Source organism: Salminus brasiliensis, chromosome 10, assembly GCF_030463535.1.
Source record: "Salminus brasiliensis chromosome 10, fSalBra1.hap2, whole genome shotgun sequence".
NCBI classification, from domain to species: domain Eukaryota; kingdom Metazoa; phylum Chordata; class Actinopteri; order Characiformes; family Bryconidae; genus Salminus; species Salminus brasiliensis.
This window is the reverse complement of record NC_132887.1, coordinates 31,532,858-31,557,823: the sequence shown is the minus strand read 5'-3', so window position 1 is coordinate 31,557,823 and position 24,966 is coordinate 31,532,858. Positions and strand designations below refer to the sequence as shown.

The 24,966-nt window shown below is 40.7% G+C and overlaps 2 protein-coding genes across 3 annotated transcripts in view; one reads left to right on the top strand and one right to left on the bottom strand.

The window, feature by feature from the left end:
• The window catches only part of scfd1 (sec1 family domain containing 1), a 292,319-nt gene that overhangs the window by 143,298 nt on the left and 124,055 nt on the right, over positions 1-24,966 (bottom strand). The gene's annotated exons all lie outside the window — the stretch shown is intronic.
• Positions 1-24,966, top strand: part of prkd1 (protein kinase D1) — a 54,249-nt gene that overhangs the window by 9,137 nt on the left and 20,146 nt on the right. For both annotated transcript variants that reach the window (XM_072689811.1, XM_072689810.1), the window contains exons 2-4: positions 15,216-15,354; positions 24,260-24,391; positions 24,581-24,741. In XM_072689811.1, coding sequence (XP_072545912.1) covers positions 15,216-15,354; positions 24,260-24,391; positions 24,581-24,741 — 432 coding nt within the window. The remainder of the gene's footprint in view (positions 1-15,215; positions 15,355-24,259; positions 24,392-24,580; positions 24,742-24,966) is intronic.

The following is a 24,966-nucleotide window of genomic DNA, read 5'->3' as shown; positions in this document are numbered from 1 at the left end:
CATTGTGAACAGCTTAAATGGACCGTGTCTCATACAACGCATTGCCCTCGTCTCTGCAAGATGTATGTATTAAAGAAAATTATACATTCACATTGACAGAGATATTAGATGTGAATTAGCGATATTAGCTTATATGGTCATCTTTCTAACACTGGTCTTTCTGAGCCAGTTGGAGAGTGGTCCCTCTAGTTGCTTGGCAACTGATTATGATTGCCTGTGAAGTACTCATCTGAGTGCCATTATGGTGACGAGAGCAGTGTGCGGTAGGGCCACGCACTCACGCACACACACGCGCATGCACGCACACAGGCAGAAGATGATGACTAAACAGAGGCCATTTTTTTACTTTTACAGAGCAGCTGTTCTGTAGAGCATTCAAAGAGCTCCCTCCATTAGCATGAGAGACATGATAGTCTGTGTATATATATGTGTGCCATGCGTGTGTGTGTTTGTGTGCACACATATATACGCAGGACTCATCCATCCCATAGGATCATGGCCCCATTCACCCAACCGGCACTCATCATCGGGTCGGTGCTCTAAACGCCCTGGTTTGGTGGGTTGGTGGGAACATGGCTGAACCTGGTGTGTGTGTGTTTCTAATGCCATGTATGCGGCAGTTTAGGGCTATTCAAAGACCATTAGTCATCAAAGACAGCGGCTCAGCTTCCCCTCTCTGCCTCCATTCAGCGACACGAAGATGAAAGACTCCGAGAAGAACAGGGAGGGCCAACAAACGAGGGATCTTTTAATTACTATCAGAAACAAAGCAAACATTGCCTGTTTCAGGACCCGATATGGCCAAAAATACACAGCGGCTTTCTCAGTGTTAATGCGCTTCGCAGAGAGGTTACCTCATTTTCATTGGTGTTTAGGCAGAGCCCGCAAGACGCAATTATCTCTTGGCGAGAAACGTGCCGAGGCCTCTCAGGTCCAGACACGGAGCCACAGTGTTTCCGTGCCGAGCTTTTGTCTCACGAATGCCTCTGGACACCTGCTGAATAGATTGTCCAATTGCATAAAGACGAACAAACAAGAATATCGCGCCTGTTGGAGACGTGTGCGAAAGTAATTGGATTTTCTGAAGTGACAAAAGAGCTTCCATCAGTCAAACATGCAGGAGCAGTGAAATAGCAGCATGTATTCTACATGTTTAAGGATAATTGTGTGGATTTATTATTTGCCTGCCTTGCACACTATTTTTTTTGTTTTTTGTTTTTTAGTTCCGTCACATCGAAACAAAGTCGCCCAACTTCCTTCCCGTGCCTTAGCACCCGCATGCACAAGTCTAAACTCGGCATTCATTTTAACGATTGTTACACCACATACTGTGCAGAGGAGTCCAATAAAGCTCATCATCAGCAAAATATCAGAATTACAGTCAATTTAGAGGCGTACCACCTGCTAAGCCTGTCATGTAATTTTAATGATCCGCAATAGCACCTCAAAGCCCAGTAGAACCTGTGCCACAGTCTAGCGTGAGTGCACTGTGCCAGGGTTTAGTTAGTGGGCATGCTGGCGCCGAGGAGGAGAGCTGCAAAACACTCACTAATAAAGTGTGAACATACAGCTATTAAGGTGACAATGAGAATCTTAGCAGGCCTAAAAGAGTGCTTTAATTAGATACAGTGTGTAGTCTTGCCTTAAATGAGAAGCACTTTCTTCATCCAGGTTGTCCCTCTCTGTATTAACGACATGGTAATGTATTCGAGCAGCATCTCTCCATGGGGTTGGAGATTGGCACTTTTAAGACTGATTGACCCAACAGAAATGTTGATGTTTGTTGGGTGGGTATATTTACTCTGCAGAAACCTGTAAACTCTATAAATACCATGGAAAATTAGCAGAAATCGCAATCAGTAAATTATCAAGCTTTTGTTTGTGCTAATTAGGTGATACTCACAGATACTCATGCATACTGTTTCACCATTTGAGTATATACTATAAGAATAGTGAAATCACTACCTGACTATTTGTTACATTGCGTAATGTAGAGACAAAGAAATCAGACTAACAATCATGTATTCGCGAGTGTATACAGTATCCTCTGCAAGTACTGCAAGGTCTATAGTTTGTCTGCATGCTGAAGACATTTGGGTTTATTTCCTGAGTTTTACATCTGGACGTTTTCATGGACGTTATATCAGTCGGCATATATATATATCAGGCCGATATTTGCCATTTTTTAATACATCGGCATCGGCCAATATCTGTGTTTAGTAGCGCAACGTTAAAGTCAGGCACGTCTGTGGGCAGTCCCATGTTATTGGTGAAAGATGGGTAGAGTGAGGAGGACTCAGGGGCTGCAGTTGAGTTCAAATGAAAGCACATTCATTTTTTATATTGTTCTGTAATGTTTGCATCACTCACAAATGAGGGTTTTGCTGCTCTTATTTGCACTAAAAGAGATTTTTGATGCTGCTAAATCAAGTGCACTAAAATGTTTTTATTCACATTTGGTTACTTGATGACTTTGTTTTATATGAAAATGCAGAAAGTTGTGTTTGCACTACTATTATGTTTAATATTTATTTTAACTGATTTTTATTTAGAAAGGTGATTCAATAAATGGTGAAGTTCAGAAATGTTGTACATCCACTTGTTATTATTAATGGGGCATTTTAGCAAGCGAGTAAAGTTGACAGCATGGCTGGTGCTCATATATTTAGAGCAACTTACATTTGAATCATGTTATACAGGTGGTGCCACCAGATGCAAAACAGTCATCAGCAGTAAGAATTGGAAAACTGATTGCAAAAGTTTGGGAACAGAGATTTATAGAATGACAAGACTTGGCACCCCTGCCAAAGTAGTGAAAAGGCCAAAAACATCAGAGAAAAAAAGCTGAGACTGGTCTGTCGTCTCATATTCATTTTTCGATTTCAAACCCAAGCGTCTGAGATCAAAACAATTTTCTTTGTCAGTCGATTACTTAGAGGAAACTGTACAAATTTCACTTTGCTACTACGAAACACAAGCACCTTAACACAGAACAGCTTATCCCACACTAAGGTGTATTACTTAGTAACTACAGGGACTTCTGTACAAACTGGTGGGGCTATTCTTTGGTAATAGAAGTTTGTAATAATACTTTCGGCCCTAGGCTGTTTAAGGGGGTTAATGTGAGCTATATTTCTAAGGGCATGGCTGAGATGGCAGGTATACAGTCATACGGTTTCCTTTTTGACTTACTACTCAAGGTGATTTTAGCCCAGTCCAGAAGTCCAAAAATAGTGATTGCATAAAGAGAAAAGACCTAGTCCACATCAGTGTTCAACACTGTACTGGTATGTTAGCTCATTAGCTCGTATGAAGAGCCAGTGTTTTAGAAAACCTACTAATGCTTACTGGCTATTTAAAAAAAAAATCATATGGAGTTCTAACATCAGTGCTACCTAAAAAGTAAGCCTGCAGGCTTTTGGTTATTTATTGCTTGTTGTTGTTGCTTTCTCCTTCCCTGCAGCTGTCTGTTCATTAACGTTAACTCTATAATTGAATATCAAAATTAGTTGGAATGCACATCAACTGGCCTGGGCAGGCACAGAGCTTAGAGCATATCTGTTTGCTTTTTCTGTTAGGCCCTGAATGTGGCCCCATGCCTGCCATTGGCAAAACGTTCAGACTTTTTTGGCCTCATGGGCGCAGAGGGGGGCAGAAAAACAAAAGCACAATGCTGCAACAGTATTGACCAGTGGTTGCCACTGCACAGCTAGCACCTGCTAGCCTGCAGACTGCACATCGCTAGAAACGACTCTGATTGGTTTATGATGTGTGTGCCATGGCCTGCTCTGTGTGGGCACAAGGCCAGAAGAGTAAGACTAGCTGAGGGAAGAGAGTCGATCACAGGTTTCATTAATTTTCTGGACTGGAAAAGGACCTAACTGCTTTAAAGGAAGAAGTATCCAAGGGAACACTTTATGATACACTACACAGACAATACAAAGACATGCTCCTAAAAACAGAAATGACAATCATTAATGATGCTGTTTGGAGCTCGTCAATGAGGTTCTACCGACAGATGTTCTGAGCTTGTATTCTAGCACACTGAATTTAAGATGAGGGGACAGTGCAGCCTGTTATCTTCAGTTTAGGAGTTTCTGTATGGGGTGAAGCATGCAGTTTCAAATTTCAGGGACCCATTAATAATTCAGGAGTTGGGGGATCAGTTGTTTCTTAACCATCGTTAGTTCATTACCTAGCTAACAAAAGGTCTAGATACTGTCTGTCTGTCTCTTTTTAATAAGGACTACAGAAGTGTCAATGATGGTAAAACACTTTTCAGTGTTACACTTTCACCATAAAGTCAAAAATAATAAACTGTAAGAATCCGTGACATAGGAAAGGATATATAAGAGGTGTCAAAAGCACCTGGCTCAACTTGTTAATTGTAAACAACCTGGCAGATGATGGAAAACCACAGCAGCAGAAAACAAGATCTGGAACACGGTTCAGGCACAAAACCCAGTGCATGAAACTTCACTATGCAAGAGGACAAAGATAGAACATAAATTACTAAAGCAACTATGTTGTTTCAGGGCCAAAAAGTATAATGTTCTTCACTGTTCCAATCTGAACTCCACTGAGCCTGTATTTCACACATATACTGAAGACTGAAGGCTGCTGAAACAATTAGTACCAGAAAAAGGCTTTCTCATGACCACATGAGAAAAGGCTGCATTACAGCTGCTCTGTCAGGCCTGTAATGCAGCCTTTTCTCATGTGGTCATGTGGGTTTGGACATAAAGTAGTCACTGATATTGACTGCATAGGGTCAAAAAGGGCTAAACAGTCAACGTTTATTCAAGAACATACTAATATGTTCAGTAGAGCTGCAACAAATGACTGTTTTGATAGATGATTCTGATTATGAATCGCTAAATTACCAAATTACTCCTATATAGCTTTTAAATTTATCTGGAATTTAGTTGTTTTATGTATTTGCTAGCTAACAATAAGGGGGGAAAAATGTACGTATTCAGAAATGCATTTTAAAGTTTTAATTAACTTTTCTGCTAAAATAAAATATCAATACAATTCCAATAAAATATAAGATTAAGTAAATCCATTTTTCCTTAATCATAATTTTTTGAGATCAGCAACAAAGAAAAAGGGAAACAAAAGTGAGATACTAGTTTTAGCTTTCCATTTGAAAGTATTTTGTGTTTCTGCTACATTTAGTGACTTTTATTTTGACATGGTCTGGCCAGAACCACAGCAGCAAAACTGTATTCCACACCATTGTAGTTAAACTTTGGCTTTTAATCTGCGGTCCCCATGCGCCCAAAACCATTCCTAGTTAGTGTGAGAAACACACGTGATGACTTCACCAACTAATCGACTAATAAATTGTAATGAATCGACTATTAAAGTTTTAGTTAATGTATGCTGCGTTCCATTTGAACTCGGATGTAGTGCAAATCACATTTCAGACTCGGAAAGTAACCCTGATTAGCAATCCTGATTTTAAAATCCAATATGGCCACAACGCACAACAGTAATAAAAGCAGTAGTATTATACTGTTTTTTTAGCACTTCTATTTATTTGTGTCACATTAAATTACAGTGCACACAGTATATGTCCACATGTGGATGTGATTCCATGATGTTTGGATGTGCAAAATATTGTATAATGCGTTGTTATCCACTAGTATCATTGTATCAACAACTAACAATGCTAACCTGGGGCATATTTGGGAAGATTCACCTCTGAACTCTTTAGCTAACTGTTTTTTTTTTTTAATGTCTTGAAATAATGTACAATTAATGGAATGTTTAATTGGAGCACGATCAACCCGGGTGTGACTCTTCAATTCAGCTGCATTGTTAAGTGTGACAAATACGTGCACCTTTACCTTTACATCATTCCCAGCTCCCACATTCAACTTCCGCAGTAAATTGAAAGCCTAAGTCGATTAGTTGCTCAATTTCCTATGGTCATTTGAAATGGTTGAATGTGTCTAAAAAGTCAGTTTCTTTTCCAAGCTCTTAATTGTGCTCTGGACCTCCACCGTTCTTTGCAATGGTGTAAAGGAAAGGAATTTTCGGCGGTCCTCCAAAGAACCATTTTTAAGAACCTTCAGGTCGCACAGAGTTTCTATAAAATTTATAAAAGGTTTCTCCTAGAGCGGCATGTTCGAAAACAGGAACCATTTAAGAGCCGTTTTTGTTTTTGAGAATGTAGATGTAGCTAAATACCATTGAGCAGAAGCTAACATTGCTCAGTTTAACTGTGTGTTGGAATACAGAGACAAAACAACATGAATGATGTCCCAGTCCAGTTACTGTGGACTGCATGTGGATATAAATGTCTAAATGTTTCTGTGTTAGTTAGAAAGCCAAAGCCATTCAGTGTGCCAGACAGCTCCACTTGTCCTCTCAGCTGGTTCTCCTTTAAAAGCATTTCAGCGATGGAGGTGTGCTGTATGATCAGAGAGGAGATTGACTAGAGCAGAGGAGGCGGGAGTGGGCCCTGCTGAACTAATTACTCAGGCGTCTTTGTGCTGTTTTCATTGTGTACAGAGATTCCCCTCTGAGTGACATGTTTGTGTTGGGGAAAATTGGTTTGTTGCTTGAATGAAACTTTATCGTAGCCCACAGACACCACTCAGAGCAAACGCTACATTTCACAAGCCTTAGTGAAAGTAACCGGTTTATAATTGTAGCTGCTGAAAACATCTATTGCAGATCCCTGTTGGGTAGAGTAGGGGTGAAAGCACTGATTAATATTTTGTCCATTGATTAAAAACTGTCAAGTGACATCCCGGCTTAAAACTAAATGTTTAATTGATGAAGATATGGGCTATTCTGAACCATAGATAGTAGATTGTAGCATACATTTGACAGAATTCATCCTTTTTGTTCATTGGTGTTCTTTCACATCAATGCCCAGAATGCCTTAATCAAGTACAGTGCCATAAAAAACTGTTTGCTCCTTGAATCTGTGAATTTGTGCTCAACTTTCACATCAAATTTAGTTTGATTCTCTAGTGGATTGTAGTAGCATATAGATAAAGTCTGGCAGGAAAATGAGCACAAAGGTTTGGTACCTATTTCATGCCCTTGGTGTGCAAAGGCATCAATTATGCAATTGTCAGATGTGACACAGGGTTTACCCTGGAAAACAATGCAGCTGAATTGAAGAGTTAATCGGGATCAGTAATCAGTAACCGGCATGAGTGAGACAGTCTACAACCAGCCTTCGTTTAGGCCAGCCCTGTCCAATCTAAATCTAACGTTGGGCCTTTAAATCAGAATGAACATGGCAACACAAACAAAATGTCCAATCAAGGACATTATGCCACAAAGAACATCATCCTGAAGACATCCGATACTGTGCAAATGGAAGAGGTTTGGAACAGTAGTCAACATTCCCAAGAGTGGACACCCTCCCAAATCTCTCCAAGAGCAAGTAACAAAATCCTCCAGGAAGTGACACAACCCCCTCCCCAAAACAACACCTACAACAACACAGGAACTGCATACCCTTACTAGGATTAGCTAAGGTCAGTAGTGTTCATGACTCAATAAACAGAACAATACTGGGCAAGAATGGAATCGGCAGAAGAATAGCATGGCGGAAACCACTGCTAACAAACACCTACATCATCTCCATGGTCTCCAGAATGTGTTATGGACAGATCATTCTAAAGTGGAGCTTTTTTACTGACATGGTCCCTCAATAAAAAAACCTCATAAAGCATGATAGTGGTAGTGTGATGGTTTGGAGAAGATTTGCTGCATTAGGACGTGGACATCCTGGCACTTTTCTGGAAACTATAAATTCTGCACTGTATTAGAGACTTGGAGACTAAATTAGAGACTAAATAATTGTTACGACATTATATGCCATAGAGCCATTGGAAATCTCTTTGGAACTTCTAGCCTAGTCGCTGATCTATAGGCTAGCAGATTAAAACCAAGCCCATGGTGACATTTGTGTCACAGACCCTTTAAAAGTTAGGTTATGCTTGAGACAAAACCAGCTGATTTTAAAAGTGTATGTTTTGCTTCTACAAAATGATGAAATACAAGTTCTGACTTTGTTGACATTGTGAAATCTGTATTTTAATGTTAAATTCTTTAAAGAAGAAGTCATGTGACCTCTATCACAATAAGAAAAAACGCTAATGAGCTGCTGAGTTAATTTAACTGATTCATTTAGTTAGTCAATATTCTCTATATATGTGTGTGTGTGTGTGTGTGTGTGATTAACATATGTAAGTAACACATCCCTCATAATCTCAAAATGAAGCATCCAGTGCTAACTGACAACCGTTTGTGCATAGCTGCGCAGAGCTGCTAATCAGCACATATTGATGGGTAGCACAAATCAACAGATCTGTCGTAGCTCGACGGAACACCCTGGAAATAGGTAGGCTTGCATCATCAATTTTCAAAATGCAAATCCAAAATTAAAAAAAAAAATGTGTAGTGTGCACTACCCTTTGGAGTACCATTACCCTGCAGTACAACGCTCTGAAATGAGTATTTCCCCTAAAAGTGAAGCCTGTGTTTCACTTTCAGAATTTCTTTTTGCTTTTGCTATGAACATTATGACCAGTAATAAATATAGAATTGTAGAAATTTGTAGTTGTGCAACCTTTCTATTGTCCACACAGTGGGCTTCAACTTCAGGGACTTCCTTTCTCATCTGAGTGAATTACAACATCTGCTTATTATACAAAGGTGCTGAAATTTTTCCTAATTGCTAGATAGGTCCCCAAAAGGGGATTCTCCTTATCTACTACTGCATTGCTTCAGGATCCAAGTAGGCAACAGGTGTGCCGATGTTTAGATTTGTCATTTTGCCTGGGGTGCCTTTAAACAGCAAAACCCAAATTAAATCAAACCGTCTATGTCTGTAAATCCAGTGTCATTGAGTCCCTGGTCTGACTCTTCAGGGATGGCATCCTTAGTTATTAAATAATGCTGATTTCCCGATCTGAGATGACCAAATGCTAATAGCTATATTGGCACTGGTGTGTAAAGTGTAGTATTGCTGCACCCCAACTGGGAAAAGTTCATTAGACCATTTTTCACATGTTTGGTACCTGCGGCACAGTGTTACCCATAGCTACTTTATCTGATTAAACCTTAAATTTCACGCCTCTGTGTGATTTCATGTCAGGCCTGTGTGCATCAGATTGACATGGAGCTGTGTTTCCTCCAGGCATAAGGGTGAAGTGTTTCCACACCTGTAGAACCTGCCAGCTCAGGGAGAGGTTCCACACATCCTGCCACGGGACACTATCAGCATTGAGACACACTGTCATCATTGTCCTGTGATGGTAAAGCTGTAGAGAAAGATTTTTTAGATGTATCCTTTTTATTTCATCTAAAAATAACTCACTTCCTGTTATGTCACACAAAGAATGAGTAATGCTGTTACACTGGAGAGGGATTATTTGTCTGTGCTGACAACATCAAGCTTACATTTTTAGGGACTACCTAAAGCCCACCTTACAACCTGTTCATATGCTGACTCGCTTCTCAGGTCATGTGACATCAGCACATTGTTCCACTGATGATCTAAACAGAGGAAATGAGAAATGCTTTCAGCTTATTTTAGGCTGGTTTTGGCCCCTGGCCCGCCTCTGTATAATGTCCTGTGTACTTCATGTCCTATTCTTTCGCTAAGTGAGATATAATATGTGACAAAGTGACAAGCCCCAGATTTCCTTCCTGATTCAGTCTTTGCTGACTGTGTGTAAGCCATCTATGGGCTTTATGCCTGTAGGTAGAAGATGAAAGCTCATAGTTGCGTGGGCTACTAGACATCATGCTGTTATACATTAGCTGAATCTCTCTGATACCTTGCTCAGCCAGATCTCCTCAGCCTCTCATACTTTGCATTAAAAAAGTCCCTTCCAACGCCATTGGGAAAACTAGCATGATTATAAATATTTGCATTGACCGCAGTATTGACTGCATTTAGGAACATCTAATTTTTTGACTAAAGAAGCTCTTGGGTTGCTCTTTTGCAGTATGTATGGGTCATTATCCCTTTGTACTGGGAAGCACCTTCTTCTCAGGTTTGCAGCATTTGACTGGAGCTACTTTTAGCAGGAAGCCGGTGACCATACATAACACTACCTCTATCGTATTTGACAGCGGATGTGATGTGCTTTGAATCATGAACGTTTCCTTTTCTTCTCTATACTCAAGTTAAACTTGGTTCCAAAGAATCTTCTGCCAGACCTGGACTTCACTAAATGTTGTGAAGGGTTTCGGTTCTTCACCGAGGAAAAACAGACCATTTTTACAGTGTAAACAATCATTAATTGCAAAGGATCTGCAGTGAATGAAGCAACAGCCCACTGACTTCCATTATATGTGCATTTGGAGTCAGCAGATGTTCCGTGTTTTTTTTCCCCTTTTTCTCATTTTTAGCTCCCCCTTGTACTAGCAATGCTTCCGACACTAGGAGGTTATGGACTTAACACATGTCTTCTCAGATACATACAAAGCCAGCAAGCCTGTTTTTCAATTGCCGGCCAAGGTCGCCAGGTCTCCAGTTCCACCGCACCAGCTAACAGAAGCCTGTGCCGGCCAACGTCATTTCAGAATAATGAGTGGAGAGAGCACAGCCAATTGTGCACTCTCAGACTCCAGCCACAGTTCTGAGTACAAGGAAGCATGTTGAATGTTCTTGTCGTTTTATTCATCAACAGCATGCGGCACAAGGGCAGATTTGGGTAGCCCTTACGAGGAATATCCATTCATCCTCGGACAGTTCTTATGGCCCCCTGAAACACAGCAAGTCGAATTCAGCAGTTGAGCAGCTAAAATGAGTGTCGCAGACATTCCGTGAATGGCGTAAGATGGGTGCTTGGATGGAGGGATTGTGGAGTGCAGCACACGGGGAGAGAGTGGCGAGGCGTGGGCGAGCGAGGGTCTGCAGTTAAAGCGGAATAGATGATTCACTCCTCTCTCCTCAGGAGCTTTCAGAATGCTCTCTCTCTTTTTCTCCTTTCTCTCTCTCTCTCTCTCTCTCTCTCTCTCTCTCTCCTGCCCTCCCCTGCATCAGCACACCTGCCTCTTTCAGATGCGCTCGTTCCACCTTGACAACCGGCTTCAGCAACCAGTTGTTTAAAGGGAAGACAACGTCCAAAGTGATGTCCCTCGCGCCTGGCTAGTCTGTCATCCACAAAAACACTGGTGGAGAGAGGAGAGGCAGAAAGAGGGTAGAAAATGACAGTCCTGAAAGAGCAGCCTGCTACGGGTCCTCAGAGGAAGTAACATGACAGTTATTATAAGATTCCTGAGCTCGGAGCCGGGCATCTTCCAAGGGGTTAATGACAAGGATTGGTGCGTGTCACTCCCGGCTCTGACGGCTCCGCCGTGCAGCAGATACACACTCATCCATTTGTCTCAAATAAATGAATAGTGCTCAATCAGGAAAGAGCCTTGGGTTCCTGCTGCCATGACAACCCACACTGTTACAGTGGGGCTGCTGTCATGGTGACCTCCGAAAGCGCACTTGCCTCTGTGTATCTTTATTGTGAGGAACTCATTAGAGATAGACGGGGTAGGGGGGCGGGGGAACATGCTATTAACCAGGGAAAAAAAGGGAGGGGGGGGCGGTGTGCACAAATGCTCTTGCCTGTCAGTGGTGTGGGTTTGAATCATATAAAAACATGTAAATACTGGAGATCGTTCAGAAGGTATTATCATCAATAGAACGAGACCTGTGTTTGGATTAGCCATTTGGAGCTTCCTTCTTGCCTTGACACAACATAGCGTACTTGATTTGAGGTTATTGGAGCCTGTTGGGATGGCAACAGAGTCTTGCAGTGCACTTGCAGTGGTTTGCTTTGAAAACAGCAGATCTCTACTGGAAGGTTTGTTCTGCAGCAAAGTGAAGTACTGGCACCACACTTTCAGGGTTTTGAGACGCTTTTTTTTTGCCCAGTAGAGGTTTGGTGGTGGTCAGTTACAATCCTCCACAACTGTGTTCAACAATTGTTTACAAAAGTAATACAGTATAAAGTTTGAGAAATGACTACTTTACTAAAAACCTTGCCCTTCGACCTGTTCATTGTTCAACATCCATTTAAGGTGGATGACCAGCAGCAGGTTTTTTTTTTTAATTATTATTATCTGATTTTCCTCCCCAATTTGGATTGCCAATTACCCAACCCGTACGGAACCCCCCCCATTGCATGCACTGCCCCCACCACCAGTGCATGTGCAGTCAAGCAACTGAAGCAACGTCACCGGGCAACCAACGTGCCTGGAGGGAAGCACCGCATGCCCACCCAAACGCACCAGCCTGCAGACGGATTATGCAGCAACGGCCAGCACTACACTGAAGCGATGTTGGGGGAGAGCGCCATCTACCCACCCTGGAAAGAGCTCTCTCAGGGCCTCAGCTGGCAATTCGAACCAGCGACCCTCTGATCATGGTGACAGCACCTTAGTCCGTTGGACCACTTAAGGTTAGAGCACTGGGCTATTGATCACAGGGTTGTGGGTTTGATACCTGGGCCACTGTTGGGCAACTAGCCCTTAAGCAAGACCCTTCAACCTTCACCAAAGCGGAGGTGTCCTAGTTGTCTTGTCTTGTCTAGTGTTGTAGTCAAGACCATTAAACGGCTGCCCAGTGCTCAATGTCACTGTGTGTGTTTGATCACTGGTGTGTGTGTGTTTACTGCACGGACAGGTTCAAGACGGAGGCCAAATTCCATCTGTGCCCAACACTAATGTGAAAAATGCTTGTCTTGTCTTGTGTTGTAGTCAAGACCGTTAAAGGCGAGACCAGGTCAGACCTTTACACATGAGAACTTAATTGCACCAGTTTTGCGGATGTTCCTTTAGTTCCTTTACTAAGCCCTTGGTTACACTAGTTAGTCTCAACTGTCTCTGTTTGGTTTAGCCTGTAAAAACATGTCCATTGGTAGTTACTGACCGAGAAGAGCAGTGGTGTGTTTTCTCTCATTAGCCAGTATGTGTGTAGGTTGTATCTTAAGCATGTAGGTGGTATTTGATGTTTTGATTTTATACTTAGTATTAGTTCACACACACACACACACCATAAAGGCCTATACATGAAAATAACGGCATTGACTGCAATGGCATTATTGGGATTTCAGTGATTTTGAACTGTTCTTTTTCTTAAGCTATTTTTCGGAAGTCAATACAGGGTCAGTACAACATGCTGTGATATTAAAACGACATCCACTTTTATTCATCAGACAACTTTTTCTTTTTGTTCAGCTTACTGCATGGTCTCTTTTACTGCACGTGATACAGAATGTTAACCCCTTAAGCTCTGTGACTTTAACTGCACCCTAGGGATTACTTATCGGTAACTACACACAAAGCATTGCAAACTATCTGAGTTGAGTTGTTCATTAACTGTATGTATTAACCCAAGCCTGTTTACTGTAGCATGTGAAAATCAACGACACATTTTTCAAAATATGAGTATAAGCAACAGATTATGCATTAGTATGATCTTATGTTATATTTATAAATACACTATAGTGTCAGTTTATGTGATACAAGTAGAGACAGGCTCAGGCTTGGGAACAGTCTCTGCAGTATTAGTCTCTTTATTTATAATCAGAATTCTATTCAGCTCTTTGTTCCAGGCAAAACTGTGTGTTTTATTGTGTTATTTTACTATATGTGTGATAGCTACACTTTTAAAATTCCCATTTGCAGATGGCTGCTGACTTTATTGATTAACATCATGAACATGTGTGGCAGTTTGCAGGTGCAGAGCCTCACAATTAGAAACTGTAAGAAACTGCCACACAGTCTAGACTGGAGCAGAATAGGACAGCCTATGACAATGTGACATTCTAATATATAGATCTTTACTTTATGCACCACTACTAGGTTTTATAAGACATGCAGTCATTGCACATCTCCAACTCATGCCTCACATCTCAGGAGGTGCATGCCTCACATCTCACATCTCACATCTCAAGATGACTTTGAACGCACCTTTCCCAGTTTTTGCTTGTGCAGTAGTGGTAAATAAGATCAGAGCAGTATTGCGTTTTCTTACAGTGTTATAATAATGAAGAGTCCAAATACTCACTGGCGCATGGTACCTAAACGACCTACTGAGCAATTATTGAGCGGATATGAGGTTTCTTGGTTTGCAGTATGTAAATAGACCCAATAATAGGCCCAGTATGAGCGTCTTTTGTGAATGGCGCAGGTCTGAATAGCCGTTCCATGCAGGCCTTCTCTGCAGTGCCACTCTACCTCAGCCCAGCAGCGATCAATACAGAATGAGGCTAGCAGGCCGTTTCCCCCGCGGCCTACACGGGTCAGTCAATATGTTGCTCTCTTCTTTGACATTGAATTGATTGCGAGACTGTTGTTCCTAAAACTGTTTAGGAAGTGCCGAAAAAACAGAAATAAATAAAGAAGGTTTTGGGGCATGATTGGTGTGTGATACAGGCTGTTTTGGGTTTTTTTGAGGAATGAACTGCTTTGGTACCTGTTGTTTTCTCTGTTAGCTGAGGTAGTCTCAGAGCTGGAAATTCTGGCACAAGTAGATGAATTAGGACCATCTTCTTTGATTGTTATAATGGCAAGAAATGGACATTTGCAGCCATTTATCAATTACAATTGCTTGATAAAAAAATAAAAACAACAACAATTAACTATTTGCTTCTTTGCGGAATTGGCAGTATATAAATCTTCAGTTTGCACGATGATCATGAGAAACAGAGCCTGGTCAACATACACATATTTTTCTTTGGTTCACTCATGTTTGTTTGGTTCACATTGTTTTTTTTTAAATCTTTTTAAAAGCTTGTTTACCATTTCTAGTAAAGACTTTTTAACCTGCCACATCAAAATAGTTTGTTGTTGTTAAGTTAAACTTATGTGTTTATTTGTTATTGATTTAATATTGGAAATGTCTGAAATGGGTGTGAAAATGAGATAATAATAATAAAAAAATCTTCAATTAATTAGACTGTCAGAAGAAGTGGTAGTTAATTACTAATGTAACCGATAGCGACAGCCCTAATTGCAGCCATTAACTCTCTGTGTCTAATAATAGATTTTTTGAAGTTTGTCAGCCATGGTACAAATGCATATGAAGAGGATGTGAGCAAGTATTTAGACAATATAGACAGTTTAGAGAATATAAGAACATGGGAACTTTTAATAAATCTGGCCTAAGCAATAGTGCACAACTTTCAACAAACACTTCTACCAACTGACTAACGCAGGTTCGTTTTTATGTACAGTTCCCAGAGTGTGGATTCTATGGGATGTATGACAAGATCCTGCTTTTCCGTCATGATCCAACCTCCGAAAACATCCTGCAGCTGGTCAAATGTGCATCTGACATCATGGAGGGAGATCTGGTGGAGGTGGTGCTGTCAGGTAAAACACAAGCAACAAATACAAGCAACAACAAGTCTGCTCTGTGTCTTCTTAAAGCTTCTAAGCTTTGTTGTTCTAGGATTTATTACACATAAAATATAAGAAAACTGTGCAAATCTGGGTCTGACAATGACAACCATTATAGAAGCAACAATACGTCCAAATGTTTGTGGACACACCTTCATATTAGTGAATTCAGCTGCATTAAGGTGCACCAGCTGGTGGCACGTGTGTTCCAATGTACACACAGGGTTTGTATAATCTCTGTCCAAAAGCATTGCCAATAGAATGGGATGCTGTGGAGGAACTGCACATGAGCCTAAGGTCCAAGCATATATATATATATATATATATATATATATAACACAAATATAAGGCCCTCCAGTATTGGGCTGTGGAGCAGTGTTCTCTGGAGTTGTTCCATCCAGTCGTTTTAGGATGAGTTAGAGTGGCGGTGGATTCAATTTCCTGGCCAGGCAAACCCACCACACTACGTAAATAAGAGTTCTTGGACAAGACTCCTAACTCTACATTCTCCTGCCCATGTAACAGGATTTCAATGTAAGATGTAGTAAATGTCAAATTAAAATCTAGACCTAATTGACCAACATTTGTACCTTATCGGTTTATACCTTAAGATTCCAAAACAGTGATTTTTTGTGTGTAAGGTCCAATCCCATCACCTCTTACACTGAACAAAACTGATAAAAATGAATGTATGTATTGTTGATTTTGCACCATGGTTATATTTTCATCTGCCTAATATTGTGCCTCCCTTGTGCCACCTAAACACCTCTGACCTGGCAAGGCATGGACTCCACAAGACATCTGAAGGCGTCCTGTGGTATCTGCCACCAAGATGTTAGCAGCAGATCCTTTAAGTCCCATAGGTTGTGAGGTGGGCCTCAACCCTGTTGCCGCTTCACCGGTTATCCATCTTTTTGGGACCACTGCATACAGAGAACACCCCACAAGACATTTTGCCATTTTGGAGAAGCTTAGACCCAGTCGTCTAGCCATCACAGTTTGGCTGTTGTCAAAGTCATTTAGATCCAACCAGCACTAAATTATTATAGCATTAAATATATTCATGGTGTCTACAGCCTTGCAACCACTAAATAAAAAAATATTCATATATGTATTAATGTATCTTATCAGGGGGCACTTAAATTATTTGTAAGTAGTGGTAGTGCCAGGTAAGATGACCTCAAATCAGTATCATGATTAATTTCACCTCGATTGCGATTATTAACGTTTTATTATATAAGCTAATCAAGTTTAGTTGGCTCTTGTTTTCATCCATGATGCTTGCTTATCACAGACCGGATGGGCGGAGTCATTTAAAGGTACTATATATAAACACACAATGGGGAAAGTACTAACAGAACAAAAAAAAGTTGACATATGCAAGATTACGATGATCAGAGGTTCCAAATGTCAGGTTTGAGGATTTTTTTGGAGTAGCTTAGCTTTAGGTTGCTCATGTTTTTTTAATTGACAATGACAGTTTCAGTCACTGAGGTGGCACACAGCAACACTGCACATTTTTTGGCTGTTCCCCCTCTCTTTTTTTTGTTTGGCGTGTGGGAAACTTGACGCCCATCCAAGTTTGGCTGCCGTAACCGGTGCGAAAGCTGGAGCTGTTTCACTCAGGAGGAGGAAGCAGTGGAGGTATCACGTTTGACACTGCTAAAGTGTTTCTACAAACGCTTGGCAGGCCCTTTTCCCTCCTTACCTACTCCTCCCCTTCGCTGCGGTCTGACAGGTAATTGAGTGGAGTCTGTTCTGAGGAGATAAAGAGGGACTGACACCTCCTCCTCCTGTGTGTGTGTGTGTGCGTGTGTGTGTGTGTGTGTGTGTGTGTGTGTGATTGTTGGAGGGGGGATCAGGTGATTAACGCGCCCAGATGCACACAGTTTCAAAGATGAGCCTCTGGGAGTGACACTCCTCAAACAGCACACCCGGCAGCTGATCTCACTGTAAAACAACATAATAGAGCGTCATGACCGCCACAAAGTTAGATCAGTGGTTATTAATTATGACTCCCCCCCGAGAGAGCCAAGTCAGCCAGAATCATTTATAATGATTGTCTCGTCACTTTCCTGAGGGTATAATTTTTCTAACAAGCAACGCAAAAGTTGGATTCTGTTGAACTCAGAAAGCTGTTGCACTTCTCCTGCTGCTGCACTGATACAGCCTTGCAGCCTCTTCACAATACAGTACACTGTACACATACTGTACACTGACACTTTTTATTGTTGATTTTAATAAATTGCTTAAAAATAATTGTATATCAATGATTGTATTTAGGTGTAACTTATCTAACGTGTCCTTTATGGTCTAGAAGCTTCGATGATCATCTCTTTAGCTCATTCAAATCTGCCTTAAGAGTAGTAGCCCAGCAAAAATACATCAACAGGTGGTCATCTTTCTGAAAATTGTATTTTGTAACATAAACAAATTATTGATAACAAAATTATGATTTTCATTATTACACACACACACACACACACCAGAGAACACGCCAGAGAACACTGAACTGACTGATCTGTATGAACAGGCCCAAAGTGTGCCAAAATACATTTCCCACACCATTACACCACCTCCACCAGCCTGGACGGTTGACATAAGGCAGGTTGGGTCCACGGATTCCAGAGATTTATCAGTGCAGGCCATGCTTTTAATTCAGTCTTTAATTGTCCAGTTTTGGTGAGCCTGTGCCCACTGCAGCATCAGCTTTTTGTTCTTGGCTGACTGAAGTGTGTTCCCGACCTGGTCTTCTGCCTCAGGGTTTGATGTGTAATGCATTTTGTGGTATTTCGAATGACCATAGCCTTTCTGTAAGCTCAAACAAGTGGCAATGGCCATTCTCCATGGACCAATGTCATTAACAAGGTGTTTGCGACTGCAGAACTGTTGCTCGCTAGATGGTGTTTCTTTATTTTTTACCACTGTTCTGAGTAAACTCTAAAGAGAGTGAGAGACTGAGAGTGCTCAGAAGTTCTAGCAATATTCAGGCCAGCCTGTCTGGCACCAACAGTCATGCCATGCTTAATACTTCCAGAACGTTAGAATCTGTGGTGGAGGAAGAACTCTTTGGAGTTTTGGACTGAAGTTCGGGTGGCTTCTGCTTTGTGGCTTGCTTTGTGGTAGAAAGTCAGTCTCCCCCGATATTTGGAGCCAAGAATGGTAGATAGACAATATAAGTGTGAGGAGGCGGGGTGGTGGGGGGATTGCGCAGACTTTTGTCATAGACAAGTGAACAAGGTAGAGATGGAATTAATTACATTAAATCCAATTACATTAGGAAGGAGGGTCTTCAGGCACCTTCCGCCTCCCAAATTTGAGTTATTTCAAAACTCCAAAAAGTTGTAAAATTATGAAAACAAACAATTAATTAATTAATTACCACAAATCCATAAAGCACTAAATATAATACATATTGTGTGGGATATGAATCCTTTAAAAGGCTGATACAGCTGTTTGTTTGCCTCTGCACTGAAGCATGGGTAAAAACCCCACTTTAGGTAGCTGTGCAAGCTTTAGTACTGACACAATATATAACAACTTACATAACCCCCCCCCCCTCTACTAGTTCAGTCACAGCTAGTTCCTACTGCGCTGTTCCTTTCCCCATCACGTAGCAGCTTAATGTGGGAATGTGAAAGCTGTGCATGTGTGTGAATCTTGTCACCACATTACCGAACACCTGAATATTGTTACTGTTGTGAGCAAACCTTGTATCCTGTACCGGTTCACTCTGCAGTTAATCAGTGGCTAAAAAGACTTCTGTATCATTAATCCTTGTAACACCAACTCATTCAGAGTGGTCTGGTGTGAAAACACTCCAGTCTATAGAAGCTTACTGAGTCAGAATTGTTCACAGCAGTGGTGAAGGGAAGAGGAGTTTACTTCCTCTAAAAAGCTACAAGCTGCCCGGTTGGAGTTTCTGCCAAACAGAGGACCTTGTGTGCAATGTCAAAGCCCCCACCCAACGTGGAAAGGGCAAAGTGAATTATAAACTTTTTTTTTATTGTTTTATGTTTTATTTAATTGATAATTGTATCACAATTTTCATTGCCTTAGGATTGTGTCTATTATCAGTGGAAACGTGTAAGAAATGGTTTCTTAATTTTGTTGTGCTGTCCAGGTCCTTTTTCCCTTTAGCTTCATAACAGCTAAAAAAAGTCCTTTTCTGATCTGATAATCTGGCTTTTAATGCAAAGGATGCCGATTGGAATTCTCGCTGATCCATCTTGTGCCATGTTACGCGCACTAAATATAATACATATTGTGTGGGATATGAATCCTTTAAAAGGCCGATGCAGCTGCTTTTTTTGCCTCTGCACTGAAGCATGGGTAAAAACCCCACTTTATGGAGCTGTGCAAGCTTTAGTACTGACACAATATATACTATAATATACCCCACTAGTTCAGTCACAGCTAGTTCCTTAATGCTGATCCATCTTGTGCCATGTTACGCGCACACCAAAGATGGCCTGGGTGCTGCACGTCCACACTTCCGAGGTCCACTTTTAGCATTCCATCAACATTATGCTATCAATTAACGTTGAGAAAATCAATTTTTGACATGTGAATGTATTCAAAATTGTCCACATTTGTATCAGGATTCATCTAAAAATCCTGACTTCCCCCAAATCTAATTTTCCCTCACCCTACTGCCCGATAATACTGTTTTGAGAAAACATGCTGTATTTTTTGGGGGGCTTTTCTTGGAGGATGGCAAGGTATATACAAGGTATAATGAGACAGAATCATTGCCAAAGAAGTATGTATTTCATTTTTAGGATTTACCACTTGTTTTACCATCAACAAAGACATTAGGTTACAGCAGACAGTAGGTTCACCGGTGGTTTTCATTATAAAACAAATGGTACATTTGTGTCGCAAAACATTGTGACCCCTGGTTCCTACAATTAAAAAAAAAAAGATTTTTTGATACCAACTGTATATTTATCGTGGAGTGTTTTACCTGAGTCATTATTTCACTGAAGCCCCGAAAGGTTTACTAGACTATGGGACTATGGTTTTAGGCTACTCACCTCTCATTGGCATGTCGTGGTCGGAGAGTTTCCTCAGACAGAAAATGTATTCTCATAGAAGGCCACAAATAGCAAGAGTGATTTAGTATCTCTTTATTTGGATGGTACATTGTAGATGCCTCATGGTTGCTCACCTGACATTCAACTGAATGTCTGTTAACCCATTAAACAGCCTATGGCTCGCCTCGTCTATTGCAGAACAACAGCCCAACCAGTTTGTACAGACGCCCCTGTAGTTACTGTGCAATACACCTTAGCGTAGGCTTATTACACTTAATAAAAATGTAATAAGCCTTGGGGTGTTAAGGGATTAAATGCAACTAAAACTCTAAGTTGAATGTAAATTGCCCTTTTAAGGTTAGGTTAAGGCTCAGGGTTAGATTTAAGGTTAAGGTTGGGGTTAGATGTAGGTATTCATTTACATTTAACTTAGAGCTCAGTTGCATTTAATAAAAATTCAGCTGAATGTCAGTTAAATGTCAGGTGAGCATCTATGAGGCACCTATAATGGGCCATTCATGTAAAGTGATACCCATGTTTTTACAGGGATTTTATGGCTTTAATGTTGTAGGAAAGACTGTAGTTGTGGTCCTGTACCCTGTTTAAAGTATACACATCCATGCATGGTACTATATCTTTTATTCCTTTTTTTTGCATTCACAATACTAAAGAATTGTGAAATTATATTACATTATTATATTATATTACATTTTAAATAAATATTAAAATGTCAAACATCAGTTCTGCTTTTCACACACAATTGTAATAAAAACATGCATGCTGAGTGAAACTTTTGGAAGTAGCAGGAAGAAGCGCCGTAATTCAGGCATGGATCTCTTTCCGTCTGCTTAATCACAGATGGACCGAAAGGTTTTTTTTTTTTTGCTCCAGTGAGCTCGTCAATACATGTCAGCTCCTTCATTATAGCCCTCAGAGTGATTTCTACTGGCAGCATCCTTTGACAATATTAGCTCTCGAGCCACAAACAGACTGAAATATGATTATTCCTTCCATTGGTGAACTAAGTGAACCTGACTGAAGCAAACGTAACAATGCACAAGTTCAGTGCAGGTCCCCAAAGTGCCAAGCCTCTGACACTCACACCTACTGTACATCAGCATCCACATAATTGCGGTGGATGCTATAGAGGGAAAGAGCTCTGAGTGACCTTGTGTCTTTTGAAGGAGTAAAGAGCATAATGGTGGTGCTCTTGCTGAATGAGTCACTGCTCCATTAGCCCTCACATTTGAGGGAGGATCCATTTTTTTCTCTGGCTCGCTTGCATCTTTCACGTCATACCAGCTTATAACACGCCAACGTTTTCCCTATTTATGTCTTTATTTTGTCACAAACCACCTAAAAAGACTCATACATATTATAATTTCCACAAGCAGCGCAACAAACTCGGAAAATGGAAGGCATTTGTGTTTGGGAATGCACACACACACACACACACACACACACAGAGACACACACTCGCACACACAAGTATTTACGTTAAGTCAGCACAGGGTGCATTTTCCGTGCCACCCTCATTTCACTGAAGCATTTAATGACAGTTTACAGGTAGTTCAAACTTGCAAACATATCTTGGCCTTTAAACAAAAGGCAAAACAATAATTTGAATGAATTGAAGCAATTTAGCGGGAGAATGGCTAATCAGAATGTATTCTACTTGAGCGGGCTGTGGGGAAGCCATGTTGGAGAGGAGGCGACGGGCGCATGCTGCAGCAAGCAGTCCTCCCGCTGGGTTCGCCACTCAGCCGCTATTGGTTCCACCGACATGTAGCCAACAAGAGCCAATCAAAACACTCCATCCGTCTCTCCAAAAAGCCACTCTTTCATAGCACAATTTACAAATATAAATAAAGCTGGGTTTGTTTTGGTGGAGTTTTGACTCTGTTTTAGACTTTGGAGCAGTTTCACTTTTTCCTTTTTTTTATTTTATTTTTTAAATTTTTTTATTTTGTCAGGGTTCTATGGGTCCCAGTGAGGAAAATACAAAATACAAATACAAAAAAATACAAATAATAATAAAAATTACCTTTAATTAAACAAACTAAACAAAAAAAATGCTTTAATCACTACTGCTATGTCTTAGCCACATTGGTGCTGTGATGTTAATAGCACAGTGGGGTCCAAAAGTCTGAAACCACACTGAACATCTGGGATTTTATACTTAACCCCTTAACACTTCAAGGCTTATTGCACACTAAGGAGCATTACTCAGTAACTACAGGAACTTCTGTACAAAATGGTGGGACCATTCTCTGGTAATAGACGTTTGTAATAACACTCGAAATATGCTTAAAGGTAATAATAAACAATAAAAATAGAAAAGTTTCACTGTTAAATGGAAAAGAAACTCAAGATTCTGCACTATTTGTAGGTAGATTTTAGCAAATTTGTGACACTGACCATGTAAACCAATTACAAAAGGTCAAATGTTCTCTTTCATTAAAGCTTGTGTACAGATTGAGTAGAATAATCAACTAATCAGAAGCTTTTACACAAACCTGTTGAGTCTGTAGCATGGTTATTTAACCAAAATACTAAGACAATCTGAAATTGATGTTTTTATATATTCTATTTTCTTTTCATTTTCACTTTTATGTTATTCTATTTTCAAAGAATAGCCCTACCAGTTTGTACAGAAGTCCCTGTAGTTACTGAGTAATACACCTTAGTGTGCAGTAAGCCTTGGAATGTTAAGTATAAAATCCAGACTTTCAGACTTTTGGACCCCCCTGTGCTATTAACATCACATTATCAATGTGGCTAAGATGTAGCAGTAGCGACTAAACAAGCTATTGTTTAAAATTTGTTTAGTTTTGTTCATTAAAGATTATATGGTATATAGACATTTTTATATCCACTGTTTTCTATTCTATGCGTGTACAAGACCAAAAAGAAAACTAAAAAGAAAGCTGATGCCTAATTCACTTCAGAGAGACAGATCGATGCCACCAAGCTTCAAATTGGCTTCTCTGTGAGACTTTTGCTGCATTCAGATGGCCCAAATGAAAACCCTTAATTAATTTGCGACTGACCATCAGCCCCTCTTGGGGAGCCGCTAATCTCCAGCCCATTTAACCCCGACAGACACGCACCCTGCTCCTGTTGGGAAAGGGAGTCCGGGCCATGGAAAGCCGGCCGCCCGGGGTCCAGTGCAGGCAGCGGCAGCAGCAGCGCCAGTCTGGCCTCTGACAGCTCGGCTTTGGCCAGGACTCCCGTCCATCTGCCCCTCCAAAGATGCACTTCCCCGGAGGGGGCCCCGCGTGGAGAGGCACGATCGAATAAAAATATATCTCCCTCTGCACCACTTGTTTGCCTTTTTTTCTCTCAAAATCTCATGGCGTGTTTATTCATAACGGCAGGGATTTTGAGAGCCGAATTCCCTCGTGAAGGTGAAAGTCCAAATGATGTGATAGGCAGCAGGGTGAGCAAAAATTGAGTGAGATTTTTTTTTTTTTTTTTTTTTTTTTTTTTTGGAGATATTTTTTTTCATACATTTTTAAGGCCAGATATTATCATAATACACAATTATGATAAAATTGTTTACAATCTTTTTTTTCTCTGTAGAACTTTAACCATCTTAAAGCAGAGATGTCATTAGGATCTTATGAACCGGTCCCTCTTACCAAATTACTTTTAGTAAATAAAAAAGTTTAATGCTATGTCTTATAACCATGATATAATTAAGTTTTAGATATAAATGGTCCAATAAAGATGTTAGAAGGCTACCCAACCCTCGCTGTCTTCATGTAAGAAATGCAGTGGCATAATTGATGTCTACAAGTGGCTTGGTTTTAATATCTACTTTCTGTTTGCATTAAAACTAGCTTCTGCTACAGTGGAGGACTTTCAGATCAGACCTCACTCCTTATTTGTCCACTCCTACCGTGCCCCTGCCTTCTGTGACCACTGTGGAGAGATGCTGTGGGGTCTGGTTAGGCAGGGACTCAAGTGTGAAGGTAAGTAACCTTGTGTACTCTACCTAGAAAAATGGTCGAAGTTGCATAACACCAACTGTACCCTACATGCTGTCATTAATCATTAACAGTAATTACCATTTTTGGCTTTTCAGTGCCTGCATGCACACTAGGTACTGCCTTGTATAACTGGACTTGTTCTGTTCTTTTCTTATTGTTTCATGAATTAAGGATGTGGGTTGAACTACCACAAGCGGTGTGCCTTTAAGATCCCAAACAACTGCAGTGGTGTTCGGAAACGGCGGTTGTCCAATGTGTCCCTCACTGGCCTGACCAACACTCGCTCTGTGTCTGCTGAACCTTCGCCAAGCACCTCTGATGAGGCCTTACTGGTGAGTGTTGGAGTTTTTGAACTAGACATCATAAACACAAATTTACAGATGGGAACAAAAAATAGGTACCTCAAAAAAAGAATTACTTCATTACATGATGCTGATTACTATTTATTTTGCTTAAGCTCATTTACTAGTGAAAGGAACCATTCTTATGCTGAGTGAACATCCCATCCTGCAAGTGGTCAGCAGTTTGGAATTTGGTCACCTTTCTCTTTGAATAGG